Below are 14,464 nucleotides of genomic sequence, written 5' to 3'. Positions count from 1 at the left end.
GTCTGAAGCCATCAGAAAGTGATTCCTCAAATTTGGCTATGGTCTACCATTATTGTAGTGGCCAAGGAAGTCTTGGTGTTTGACCACCCACAACGGGAGGCCAGAGGATGAATAAATATTTCACACAAACAAATCTAATTTCTCAGAGTCTTTGTGCCTGCGAAGGGCCATGAATAATTGTACACCCACCACCAAAGAACAAAGTATTTCTGTTCAGCACTCTTAGAAAAGGGTAGTGAGGACAAGGGGGTTTGCAGAGGGCATTTGTGATTTTCAAACCCCCTCATACAGGAGTAAAGCCACCAGGACCAGAGCAGGGAAGTTCATTACATCAAATAGGAAGCTGGTGGATACCTCGAGCTCCTCTGCATGCAGCCCCAGATTAGAGGCTTGGTGTAGCTTTGCATTATCTTGCTGCACTTGGTGAGGGAACTCATGATGGCCTTGTCCAAGGAGGGCAAGGATGATGCCAGTGCCGTGAGTTGCGCCCTCCCACATCTATGGGGAGAATTGCTGACCTTCTAGAGCCTCCTGGATTTGGGAGCATTCCTCCATTAGAGAATTACACCCGCTTGGTGTGGGCCAGGACACTGAGACTGATGGTTTCTCAGGCACACCTGAAACCTTGGGGCAGCCTTAGATGGTTGAATGAACCTGCATGGGTTCCAGTGGTACCAGGATACCCGCCATTTCTCTGTGGCCATATGGGAAGGCACAGTGCTGAAGATGAGGATGGCACTGTTGGCACTGGCACCTCAGCCAGTGGCAAGGAGCCCTGCTCAGTACCAGCTTTCTAGGCCACACATTCACTGTGCAGAGACCAGGAGCAGGAAGGTCTCTCTCTGACTCCTACACAGTGGTGAATACTGATAGCACAGGAGGATCTCTCTGAGGGTACGTCTAGACTACATGCCTCTGGTGACATAATGTTGACTGCGGAACATCCAGACTACCGCACTGAGCCGACAAACAGCTGATCGGCTCAGCGCGGCAGCCATGTAAATTTAAATGAAGCGGCGATTATTTAAATCACCGCTTCATTTTTCTATGCTGGGTAGTCTAATCTACAAGCCTCTGTCGCCAGAGGCATGTAGTCTAGACGTACCCTGAGTGAAGTGAGTCTCTGCCATGGGATCTCAGAGATCACTGGGGGGAGGCAGACCGATGCCTGTCATCACTTGCTGGGTACCAGGACCACTGCACAGGACTGGGAGCTAGAGCAAGTGTAGCAGCCCAAGGACTGTTGAGACCATGACAATCTGCTTGATGGGGGGCTGGTATTGGCGTAACTGTTCGCCTCATTGGTCCCAAGAGCAGTACTGAGGTCTCTGAGATGCAGGGGGTTTGTCCTGATGCCCAAGCCTGCAGATATATGCCTTGACTGGTCTGCACCACAGTTCTAAAGAGCATCACCCCATCTCCTGCCCTTAGCACCCAGAAGTGGGGGAACTTAAAGGGCATTCACAAAGCCTGCCTCCCCATGTCCAAGGTCTGAAGGCTTTTCATGGGACAGCACTGGCGGGATGGTCCCTTAGACAGTGAATGAGGCCCTGGAGGAGACCCTGAAAAAAGCCAAACTTGGGCTTGCCCAAGGACCATAATGCCACCAATGTCAGTGCCACTGGCACCAGTAAGGTCTGTATATCCTGTTCCACCCGCAAGACCTCCAGGGTTAATGGCACCTGCAGCTGGGTCTCTCTACTTGAGGTTGGGCCCTGATTCCCAGATGAAGTTGATGAGCCATCCATCATGGGTATTAGCTCTCTTCCCAACTTGTCCTTTCCCTTACAGGATATTGGAGTTCATCCCCTCACTGATGCCTTCTTGATTGGAGCAGATTAGGGGTAACAGTGCCAGTGTGAAGATGGTAATCCTGGGGCACTGCACACCAATGCCATGGTGCTCAAAGCTGAGGCTGTCCTCTGCTCTAGTGCTGGACTTAGTGCTGACTTTATTAGAAGAGCCCTAAGTTAAATGTCTCTCTCTGTTTGTCTGTTGAGACAACTACAAACTATTACTAAAACTATAACGCTAAGTAATAAAAGCTATGTAGAAACGTATACAAGAAAAGTACTGCATTCACAAAATGAGTGGAGAACAAAACTGGCCAAGGCCATAGCAGTTCTGTTGTACTATCACTGGTGGCAAGAAGGAAGGAAGAGTGGGGGAAGCGTGCAGTCCCCCTTATACAGACCCACGAGAGTACCACTCCAGGGATTGCTAGAGTCATTCCCCTATGGATACTACTCAGGGACAATCTTCCTGAACTCCTGCATGCAGAAAATACACACATCTAATGTGGATGGACATGAACAGTCACTCAAAGAACATGGAGTACCGGGGGCAGAAAAGGTTCTCCATCAGAAGCAGTTACTTTCAAGTGGTGGCAGGCGAGAGGGAAAGGAGGCAGAAAGGGCTTTACCCTAGGGCAGTAGTCTCCAACCTTTTTACACCTAAGATCACTTTTTAAATCTCAGAACAGGCAAAGATCTACCGCCCCGCCCCTTCCTTGAAGCCCCGCCCTCTCTATTCTCCTCCTGTCCATCACTTGCTATCCCCAGCCCTTACTTACACACTCTGATAAACAGTTTATTTTTAAATTATGCGATACATACAATTAAAATCACGTGTTTATAGTTATGAAATAAATGGTCTGTTTTTTATTCATGCTATTTAAATCTAAAATGAAGCATTTATAATTATACATTTTGTGGAGACAGAGTACTGTGGCTGGGGGCAGGAGAGAGGGGGCAGGGTGCTGGGAGGGCAGAGGACAGGATTCTGCAGCAGGGGACAGAGTGCCAGTGGGGACAGAGTTCGGAGAGTGGGGACGGGAGTGGGGACAGAGTTCGGAGAGTGGGGACGCGAGTGGGGACAGAGTTCGGGGAGTGGGGACGCGAGTGGGGACAGAGTTCGGGGAGTGGGGACAGAGTTCTGTAGTTGGGGACAGGAGAGTGGGGACAGGGGAGTGGGATGCCAGTGGAGGCAGAGAGTCCCCTGCATCTCCCTCCTCCCAGCATTCCCCTCCCCCGGAAACCAGCACGTGCCTGCCTTGGGGCTAACACCCCCCCCTCCAGGGAAGCCCTGCGCGCGCGCCTGCCCACAAGGCCGACCCCCCCACCCATGCAGGGAAGCCGTGCGCGCCTGCCCGGGGGTCGACCCCCCCCACCTGCGCAGGGAAGCTGCGCGCGCCTGCCCGGGGGTCAACCCCCCCACCCGCGCGCAGGGAAGCTGCGCGCGCCTGCCCGGGGGTCAACCCCCCCACCCGCGCGCAGGGAAGCCGCGCACGCCTGCCCGGGGGTCGACCCCCCCCCCACCCGTGCAGGGAAGCCCCGCGCGCTTACCCCGGGGCCAAATCTCCCCGCGCAGTGAAGCCCCGTGTGCGCGCTCACCTTCCCCGGGGCGAACCCCCCCACCCCCCTCGTGCAGGGCAGCCTCGCGTGCCTGCCCAGGGGGCCAAGCCCCACGCACGCGCCTGCCCCAAGGCCATCTCCCCTCTCCATGCAGGGAAGCCCCGCGCGCCTGCCCCAGGGCCAATCCCCCCGTGTAGGAAAGCCTTGTGCGCGCCTGCCCAGGGGGCCAACCTCCCCATCAGCGCAGGGAAGCCCCGCGGGTGCTTGTCCCAGCGCCAACCCCCTCCCCGCGCCAGGAAGCCCCGGGGCCAAACCCCCGCGCGCCGGAAGCCGACACTACCTCCGTCTTCTCTCAAGGTAAGTAGTGAGGCTTCTGGGGGGTGGGAGGGAAATGGGGGCGGGGCTGACAGGACACCTCGCAAGCGACTGGTCGAGGCCTCGAGATCGACCAGTAGCTCGCGAGCGACCGGTTGGTGACCATGGCCCTAGGGTAAGCGGAGCTGGTATTGGAGTTAATGTATGTGAGTGTAATGGGCAGGAGGTGCCAAATTGCATGGGGAATGGGCAGACAATGCCAGAGAGAGGGATGGGCATATACCGGTGGTGCCAGTGCATGAGGTATAGGGGCAGCTGGTGCCTGAGGGTGCGGGCATTGTGACAGAGTGGCGCCCCGCCACCCCTGTCCAACTCCCAAAGTCCCCACTCTGTCGCTGCCGTTCTGGGGTAACTGCGGTTCCAATCTCCCCGTACTGACCGGGGAGATGGGGGGTCCGGGCCCTCCCTCACTCCCGGACTCCAGCCCAGGGCCCTAAGGTCAGGATCGATTAACCCTGCCTTGCTGGGGGGGGGTGCTGGCCCGCAACCCACCAGCACGCCGGATCCTCGCCCTGCCCTGGGCTACTTCCTATCCCCCTCCCGCGGGCCTCCCTACCCGACTCACGGCGCCGCTTTGCTGCCGCGCTCCCGGTCTCGGCTTGCCTGGGGGTGCCCGGGCCCCCCCCCCCAACGCCTGCTGCTACGCCCCGTTCACCTCCGCCCTCCCGCTCCGCTCCACTCTGCTCTGCTTCCTTCCCCCCTCCGCCGGCAACTGCCAGCATTTTGAACTCCCCACCTCCGGCGCGCCGGCGTGGTTACGTCCCATGCCACGCACCCGGGCTCTGCCTCCTCGCCCCCCTGCCCCCAGCCCACGGGGAATACCTGGCGCCGCCGCTCAGCCGAGCGTTGGCGGCCGAACATACGGCGCACGTCCCCCTCGGGGGGGGGGGGGTCACCCCGAGGCCAGCCAGGGCGACCGCGGGTTTAGTGCGGGGCGGGCTCGCCTCCCGGGGCGGGGGGGGACCCGCTCCGTCACAGCATACACAGACAGCGATGTAGCACGTGGGATTGGTCAGGTGGTGATGGAATATGTAGGTGTGGCTGTCATTCCTAGTGTCAAAGGGACCTGGGGAGTTTCAAAGAGAACCTGGCTCACCTGCTCTAGAGTCTTCCTGAGTTGGGTGTTGAGCTGCTCCAGCTGAGTTTTATCATGTTCCAGCCTTGCAACAGCTCGCTGTAGACATGCTAGGCGCTGCTGCAGAAGTCTCCTCTCTGCCCCCACGGCTAGCTGCTCCTCTTCCTTTCCCTTGTCCTGAGGGGTGCACAGTCTCGGTGAGTCAGTGTCATGTGGGTGTGGTAGTAGTCATGCTGCCCCAGATGCTCAGGGTGGGGAATCTGTACAAAGTTAGCTAGGGAGGGCTACATATAAGTACATTGTGTCTGATGGGGACTGCTCATTAGTTGCTGCCAAAGGAGTCACCAGTACCCCATAGAGCTAAGGGGCCACCCCCAAACACAGCCACCAGTGGTGCTCTATGCTAGGACCCTGACAGAATTAATCTAGATTTCTTACTTCTTCCCTCCTATGTGTACCTGTGACCTGCTCACTCTCCCCTCCCTCACCTGCCATTTTCTTGCTGTTGTGTCCCTAAGCAACAGATCCACATGTCCATTCAGAGCCTTGTTTGGAACCCTCTCCTCTAGGTCTTTGAGAGCTGAAGCAAGCTGCTCCTGTAGTAATGACAAAAAGCACAGATCATCCTCTGGAAGCTGGGTTGCAGTGCTTCCTGCTGGAGAAGACACTCACTGCTGCACTTGGCATCTGCCTTCAGGTATATGGCTTGTGATTGAGGTTTCATTGATACAGCTGGGTTAGTAAGGGAAGGTTACTCATCTATGCAGTAACTGGAGTTCTTCGAGATGGTTGACACCATGTGAGCTCCACCTTAGGTGTGTCAGCGCCGCTGTGCCCTGATGAGAGATTTGTGCTAGAAGTGCCCATGGCTGGCAGCGCACATGGAGTGCTGGAGCAAGCGGTCTGAGTTAGCTACTCCGCATGCACAGCTGGTCATCCTCTGTTCCTTCTATGACCTGTATACACGTAAGTCTGAAATCGAGGGAAGGAAGGGTGCATGATGGAGCACTTACGGGGACAACCATCTTGAAGAACTCCAATTCCTGAAGAGGTGAGTAACCTTCCCTCCTTCTTCAAGGAGTGTCCCTGTGGGTGCTCCACTTTAGGAGATTAGAAGCAGTGGTCCTGTTAGGAGGTGGGAGCTTCGGTGTGTGTGACTCTGACTGATGATATTGTTTGGCCAAATTTTGTTTCTGAGTCTGCAAATGTCTGGATGGCATAGTGTGGTGTGCATGTGTGTATAGATGCCCAAGTGGCTGCCCTGTAGATGTGTTCCATTGAAACACCTTATAGGAATGCAGTAGTAGCCGCCATGGCTTTTGTGGAGTGAGCTCTTATGTTAGGAGGCGGCTCCTTTTGTGCTAATGTATACACCAGATAGCCTTTATTTTGATATGGGTAATCCCTGTGATCTCTCTGTGGATGAGATGAATAATTGTGAAGATTTGTGGAATGGCTTTGTGCATTGTAAGTAAAAGGCAAGTGCCCTGCGGATGTCCAAAGTATGAAGCACCTTCTCCCTTTGGCAGAAGACAGGCAAGTCTGGTTCATTGCAATGAATGGAGGTAAGTACCTTTGGGATTAATTTAGGATGTGTTCTCAAAACTACTTTGTCTTTGTGGACTATCGTGTATGGTGGGTCTGAAATGAGAGCCCCCAATTCTCCTATCCATCTTGCAGAAGTAACTGCGACAAAGAATGCAACCTTCATCGAGAGGCATAATAAAGAGCATGTAGTTAGCAGCTTGAAGGGCCTGCACACGAGCACTGTCAGTACGAGATTTAAATCCCATGCTGGTGTTGGGTCTTTAAGGGGTGGGAACATGTTTTGTAGACCTCGCAGGAATCTTTTGACAGGTGGGTGGGTAAAGACAGAGTGTAATTGCAGTGGAGGGTGGAAGGCTGACATGGAGGTGAGGTGTACACTTACAGAGCTCAGTATGTACACATACTGTAGTATGTGTGTTATGTGTGTGTGGACTGGCTCATACTTGTGGGTCGAGCACCAAGTTGTGAAGTGCTTCCATTTCTGTCTGTGTTTTTCTCGTTGTAGGTCTCCTGGAATTTTTGAGGATGTGTTGTACTGGTTCTGGTAAGCCCATTCCATATCGTTTAGCCTGCTAACATCCACGCTTGGAGATCAAGTGTTCGTATGTCAGGATGGTGAAGCTGACCATTGCATTGTATAAGCAGAGCTCGGACTGGTGGGAAGTGATTCGGTGATTAGATGCTCATCTCCAAGAAGTATGGATACCATGTTTGTCTGGGCCAGTTGGATTCTATAAGAATTACTCTGGCCCTGTCTTGTTTGATCTTGAGGATTACACGTTGTATCAGTGGAAATGGGGGGGATGTGTAGTACAGATGTGCCTTCCACGGTATGGCAAAGACATCCCCAAGGGAGTTGTACCCTATGTACACTCTGGAGCAATACTGTGGGAAACGGGCATTGTTGTGTGTGGCAAATAGATCCACTGAACCCCCACTTCTTGAAGAGGAAGGTCAGCACTGAAGGGTTTATTTCCTATTTGTGGTTTTGCGGGAATTACCTGCTTAGGATGTCTGCTAGAGTATTGTCCTTGCCTGGGATGTAAGTTGTGACAAGGTGTATATTCCTTGGAATGCACCACTCCCATAAGTGGACTGCTTCTTGGCAAAGTTCGTATGACCTGTTCCCTCCCTAGCTGTTGAAATAGTACATTGTAGTTATAGTGTCTGCAAGGATCTGGACTGTTCTGTCCTGCACGAGCGGGAGGAAATGTGTGAATGCATTTCTTACTGCCCTGAGTTCAAGCAGGTTGATGTGTTTCCCTGTATTGTATTTGGTCCATTGAGCCGGTATTCCTCATTAATGAAATGTCTGTAGTGATCGTTACTGATGGTGATCACTACTCATTAATGAAATGTCTGTAGTGATCATTACTGATGGTGGGGTTCTTTGGAAGGGGACTCCAGCACATATATTGTCATGTAGGGTCCACCATGTGAGGGAGGCCTTTATCCTGATTGGTATTGTGGAGGCAGGAAAAGGGAATAAGAGAATTTGTGTGCAGCCATCTTGGTCTTGTTAACAAGAGAGCAAGAGTCAGGCTAAGTCTGTGGCCTGACAATGCGAGATCTGTAATTAGACGCTGCCTTTGCCTCTTGCCTCTATACGGAGATAGGGATAGAACGCTGACTCTGGCAGGGACCTTGAGATAAGGAGCATCTGGGTGGAACTAAATACCTGTTAACTATTGGTGTTTGTAATGGGAAGGAGACTTATTGTTATTGTTGTTATATCTAATAGACAGTATATAAACTGCTTCATAATTGCTTGTATTCGAAGATCTACCTCGGAAGGGGGGGCTCCCCCCCGTCCGAACCATTTTTTCCCTTGCTGCAGCTCGTAATAAAACTGCCTCTGGCTACTTGTTGCTTAAACACAATGCAGAGTGAAGGCTTGTTTTCTTCCACAGTATGGTGAGTTGTTTATGTGATGGGTGCATGGCTTGTACACTGTGTGAAGCCATGCTTGCAGAGGTCTCATGTGGAGGCTGGCTGTTACTACTGGGCTGGCCTGTGCCGTTGATATAAGGTCTTTTATTGTTGTGAACCTGTGTTCTGGTAGAGAGGCTATGGACTTCATGCAGTCTAACTGTGCCCCTATACACTCTAATGTAGGAGTTGGGGTCTGTGCACTTTGCTATTTTTATCTGGACTCCGAGGTTGCTGAATAGGTCTCTGATGGTGCTGACTGCCTGTGTTGTATGTTGCTCTGTGGTGCCTGTTACTAGGCAATTGTCTAGGTAAGGAAATATAGTGATGCCCCTTTTCTGTAAGTGTGCAGTTACTACTGATAGAACCTTTGAGAACAATCATGGGGCTGTTAAAAGTCCTGTACTGGAAGTGCTTGTCCTGTACTGGAAGTGCAGCTGGTTAAAGGGTGTGGATCTGTATCTCTGTGTAAATAGTCTGTCCTGCTTTCTCTTTGTAACAGGTGCATGGATGCCCAGTCTTTAATGTTGCTCGTGAGTCCTTTAGGGTGGGTAAGAAGGCATTTGTGGACTTGACGAAGAGCTTGATCCCGTCAAATGGCAGGTCCTCGACCACTGACTGCACCTCTCTTGGGAATCCTGAGAGCTGAAGCCAGGATGCTCACCTCATCACTACTGCAGAGGCCAAAGATCTGGTTGCTGTGTCTGTGGAATCCAGCATAGCCTGTAAGGCTGTTCTAGAAATTAGTGCCCCTTCCAGTAAAATGGACTTGAATTGAACCCTTTTGTTATCTGGAAGGGATTCGATAAAGACAGCTAATTGATCAAAAGTGTATGTGTGTATTTTGCTAATAATGCCGTTTAATTGGCTATACAGAGCTGGAGGCTTGCCGATGAGTATGCTTTTCTAACCATCATGTCCAGCCTCTTCCAGTCCCTGTTGTAGGGGACAGTTCGGGGAGCTTGCCTCTTCGGTTAACTGCATCCACCACTAATGAATTCAGAGATGGGTGGGAGAATAGGAATTCTGCTCCTTTAGGGGCGACATATTATTTTCAATCTGACCTCTTGCAGGTTGGTGATATTGTGGCTGGCGTTTGCCAGAAATATTTAGCCGGGTCCACGAGAGCCTCATTTATTGGGAGAGCTAGTTTCATGTATGGAGATGTATGTAGTATGTTTGTGAGTTTGTTTGGCATAGTAGTCAAGTAGATCTCCAGTGTGTCAGCAACTCTTAAGAGTTCTTCAAATGACCTGAAGTCATCCCCAGCTGTCAGTGGTGGCAGCATGATTGTATCATCAGTAGAAGCTGATGGCTTGTTCACAGGAGGAGAAGGGGGTGTGCGATCATTGCACATAATGTCTACTTCCTCCTCCACCGTGTCTGAACTGTATTGGTCTGGAGAGTGTTCTGCTATAGTGCTTGATTTTGGTGCTGGGGATGGGTGCTGTGGTGGCTGCATCTGCTGTGTTCGGTATGGTGCCCATGCATCCCAGTATGGCCAGTTTGCTGGGATAGGAGATGGGAGCCATTGCTGGGGCCATTGATGTGGCCGGAGTGGATGATAAAGCTATGCCTCGAGGTATGTGGAATGCCATTGCTACCAAAAAGGGGTGTTCCCGGTACTGATGTCACTAAGAATTCCCCCACGGTCGTGAACTGCTGTGCTGGCGGCAGGTGAGAGGACATTAGCAGGACTAGTAGTGCTGCTGGTGTCTATAGCGGCATTAGACTTGGTGTCCTTTGCCTTTTGTGCTTTGCCGGCGCTGAATGCTTTGTTGCTGCCCATTGCCGCTTCCAAGCACCGCTTTGTTGCTGCCAATAGAACTAGCTGTACTGTCGATTGCCATGGTCGGTGCGAGTGGCTTTTTGCTCGGTGCTGGCATGGAGGGTTTGCATTTCGCCTCCAGCTATACCTCTGATGAGGCATGAGCATTTTGCTTGGGAGTCACTGCCTTGTCGATGCCAGTCCCGGTACCAGACTGCTTGTTCAACCCTTTTAGTTCTGAGGGCATGCGGGCAATACTGGTGAGGAGGGGATGCTTCCTCGAGGGAGAGTCTGTCCCTGATGAGAAGTGGAACCTCTTTTTTGGCTGTTGATTCTTATGGTGGTCCTTTGAGCTGACATAGTGGTAGCTCTCCTCTTTGATGCCACCTCAGGGGATGGATGCTTGCGGGGGGGGGGGGGTAGTGCTCGGGGTCTGAAGCTAGATGAGTCTTTTTCTCCAAGTATATCATCTTTAATTTCATCTTTCTTGTTCGGGATGTCAGTTTTTTGCAGTGAGGGCACTGATCGGTAGGGTGCTCCTCACCCAGACAGCGGACTCACAGGTCATGTACATCTGATAAAGATAAGGACAGTTTACAACCTGTTCACTTTTTAAAACCGGGCGAGCGCGGCATGTCCCAGAAACGCAAGATTTCAGCATGTGTTATCGCCGAGAGTTCAATTACCTGTCTATTCCTAATATAATATTCTAAGTAAGAAATGAAAATAACAAAATAATTTTTTTTTAAGTACAAAGGTAATGAAGCAATAACTATCTTCTAATACTATAAACTATACTGTAGTTTAGTAGTGAGGTAAAGATCGCAACTGCTGAGATGCGACTGAAGTCAGCGGTGGTTGAGAAGGAACTGAGGATGGATGGCTGCGCACACGGAGGAGCTAACTCAGACCACTCGCACCAGCACTCTCCATGTGCTGTCGGCCACGGGCACTGCTATCACAAATCTCCGATTGGGGTGCAGCGGCGCTAATGCACCTAGGGTGGAGCACCCATGGGGATACTTCTCAAAGAACAATATATATTAAACTCAGTAGCTGCGATCCAAGAGACACTGGTGTCCAATTTGCAAGAGTAGCCTTTGGAGCTAATGATTTATTGTTAGGAATAGACACACCCAGCAAAGATCTGAGAATAAACACATTATGCATCTTAGGGACTGAAGCATAAATGATATTTATTCCAGGATTTCTTTATGATGACATTACCCTGGCTGAACAGGCAGATGAAATCAATGACAGTAAAGACCCTACCCCATGCTGGAGACTGAGATGGTACTCTTCTTATTTCCCTTTTTTCTCTTTGATAATTTAATAGATGGATCTTGAAGAACAAAGTTACTTGGAACTTTCATCACACATTCTTTCAGATGTTTCTTAGATTAATACAATTTAGAAGGTGTATGATTGAATAATTTAAGCAGATTTTTTAGAATAGGACAAGAAGGTTTATCAATTACCAACTAAATTAGGAGTAATATTGGAGAGGAATCTCATTATGACCTCATCAAGATACAGGTCAATATTTTCAAAAGCAAGACCATTAGCTCCAAGTAGCTCATTCTGTACTGTGGGAAAAAAACTCAAATTGATTTTTCTAAATTTCTTTTTTGCTGGAGTCCGAGTAGACCCCAGCCCTCTTTAGAGTTTGGTTGGGCTCTGTGAATTTTACTGGGTTGATTTCAAAGAGTGATTTATATGAGCACATGGGGAAAAAAGATAATTCGTGTAAAATTAGAGTTCCTTCCTCCCTCCCCCACTTCATTTAGCTGCAGCCCTAGGTGGTTAGTCACTTCATTACCTGGTTAAAAAAAAAAATCATAAAACTTTAAGCCTCAATCCTGCAATCACTTTTATTTGTGCTTACTTTTACTTAAGTGAATTGCTCCCATCAAGCCAATGAGAATACACAAGAAAAGTTAGTTATTCACAAGCTTGTTTGCTTTTCTTACAAACTTACATGAAATTGTAAAAGTTAGTACTATTGCCTTGTAAAGAAGGAAAAGTGATGAAATTACTGAAAAGGCTAAACAGCTGACTATCAATCTAATTGTTTCCTGCATACCTGCATGTTTACTATTGCTTATCTATATATAGAGAGAGATGTGTGCATCTGTCTGTGAGTTAATTTGTTCAAGAACTCCTCATAAATGGTAAGAACTAGGCCCACCAAATTTGGTATGAAGCTTCCTCTTACCCTAACTTAAAGCAAGGTCAGGTTTGGTTGTGCCAGAAAAATGGGAAGTGCCGGGAATAGGACTGTTTCCCAGAACATGGAAAGGGAAGGGGCAGAGAGAGCAGGGACATGATACTCACAGTCATCATTGGAGGCAGCGAGTGCAGGGGATAGCATTACTGCTGAGTGAGTACTGAGGGGTGGCCATACCATTAAGAGACTGGCCAGCTAGGATGGGGTTCTGCAGTGGAGCATGTAAGTGGCCCCTCTATCCCAAAACAGCATGTACTAGCTCTCCACATCTTTTTTGCAGTGGGGGGCCCAGAACTGGACACAATATTCCAGATGTGGCCTCACAAGAGCCAAATAAAGGGGAATAATCACATCTCTGGATCTGCTGGCAATGCTCCTCTTAATGCAACTTAATATGCTATTAGCCTTCTTGGCTACAAGGGTACACTGTTGACTCATATCCAGCTTCTCATCCACTGTAATCCCCAGGTCCTTTTCTGCAGAACTACTACTTAGCTGGTTGGTCCCCAGCCTGTAACAATGCTTGGGATTCTTCCGTCCCAAGTGCAGGACTCTGCACTTGTCCTTGTTGAACCTCATCAGATTTCTTGTGGCCCAATCTTCCAATTTGTCTAAGTCACTCTGGACCCTCTCTTTGCCCTCGAGTGTATCTACCTCTACCCCTAGCTTAGTGTCATCTGCAAACTTGCTGAGGGTGCAATCCATTCCCTCATCCAGCTCATTAATAAAGATATTGAACAAAACCAGTCCTAGAACCGAACCTTGGGGCACTCCGCTAGAAACCGACCGCCATCCTGACATCGAGCCGTTGATCACTACCAGCTGGGTCTGGCCTTCTAGCCAGCTTTCTATCCATCTTACCATCCATTTATCCAATCCACATTACCTTAACTATCTAGCAAGAATATTGTGGGAGACCGTATCAAAAGCCTTGCTAAAGTCAAGGTATATCACATCCACTGACTTTCCCATGTCTACAGAGCCAGTTACCTCAACATAGAAGCTAATCAGATTGGTCAGGCACGATTTGCCCTTTGTGAATCCATGGTGACTATTCTTGATCATTTTCCCCTTTTCCAAGTGCCTCAAAATGTATTCCTTAAGGATCCCTTCCATGATTTTTCCAGGGACTGAGGTAAGACTGGCCTATAACTCCCTGGATCATCCTTCTTCCCTTTTTTGAAGATGGGCACTACATTTGCCTTTTTCCAATCATCCAGGATCTCTCCCGATCTCCACTTTTCAAAGATAATGGCTAAAGGCTCCTCAATGACAATTGCCAACTCCCTCAGTATCTTCAGATGCATTAAGTCCGGACCCATGGAAATGTGTACATTTAACTTTTCTAGATAGTTCCTAACCTGTTTTTTACCCACCAAGGGCTGACCATCTTCATCCCATCTTGCATCACTTAGCGCATTAGTCTGGGAGCCAACCTTGTCCGTGAAGACAGAGGCAAAGAAAGCATTGAGTACTTCAGCTTTCCCCACATCATCTGTCACTAGGTTACCTCCCTTATCCAACAGGGGCCCCACGCCCTCTCTGATCACTTTCTTCTTGCTAACATGGCTGTAGAAACCTCTCTTGTTATCCTTCACATCCTTCACTAGTCACAATTCCAATTGCGCTTTCCCCTTCCTGCTAACCCCCTGGCATTCTCGAGCTATACATTTAAACTCCTCCCTGGTCATTTGTCTAAGTTTCCACTTTTTGTAAGCTCCCTTTTTGTGCTTAAGTTCACCAAGGGTTTTCCCTGTAAGCCAATCCGGTCTCCTACCAGGTTTGCTTCTCTTGCTATGCATCGGGATTGTTTCTTTCTGTACCTTAAATAAGGCTTCTTTAAAATACTGCCAGTTCTACTAGACTCATTTCCCCTTCATGTTAGCATCCCAGAGGATTTTGCCCTTCAGAGGGAGTCTCTGAGGGAGTCAAAGTCTGCTTTTCTGAAGTCCAATGTGTGTATTTTTCTACTCTCTTTTCTCCCTTTGGTCAGGATCTTGAAATCTATCATCTCATGATCACTGCTTCCGAGGTTGTCACACGCCTCTACTTCCCCTATCAGTTCCTCCCTGTTTGTGAGCAGAAGGTCAAGCTGCGCACGGCCCCTGGTCGGATCTTTCAACACATGTACCAAGGAGTTATCCCTAACATTCTCCAAAAACTTCCTGGATTGCATGTGTACTGCCGTA

The 14,464-nt window shown here is 49.7% G+C and overlaps 1 protein-coding gene across 11 annotated transcripts in view; it reads right to left on the bottom strand.

Moving 5' to 3' along the window:
• CEP250 (centrosomal protein 250) overlaps window positions 1-14,464 on the bottom strand; it is a 188,415-nt gene that overhangs the window by 13,316 nt on the left and 160,635 nt on the right. For 10 of the 11 annotated variants that reach the window (XM_075901435.2, XM_075901442.2, XM_075901441.2 and 7 more), the window contains 2 exons: window positions 5,292-5,399; window positions 4,825-4,980 (listed from right to left, as the gene is read on the bottom strand). In XM_075901435.2, the coding sequence (XP_075757550.2) occupies window positions 4,825-4,980; window positions 5,292-5,399 (264 nt within the window). The remainder of the gene's footprint in view (window positions 1-4,824; window positions 4,981-5,291; window positions 5,400-14,464) is intronic. The other variant, XM_075901440.2, reaches the window with a different exon arrangement.

This window comes from Pelodiscus sinensis, chromosome 17 (assembly GCF_052426305.1).
Source record: "Pelodiscus sinensis isolate ZL-2025 chromosome 17, ASM5242630v1, whole genome shotgun sequence".
Lineage (NCBI taxonomy): Eukaryota > Metazoa > Chordata > Testudines > Trionychidae > Pelodiscus > Pelodiscus sinensis.
Note: the sequence above shows the minus strand (reverse complement) of the source record. Positions and strands in the feature narration are given on the sequence as shown.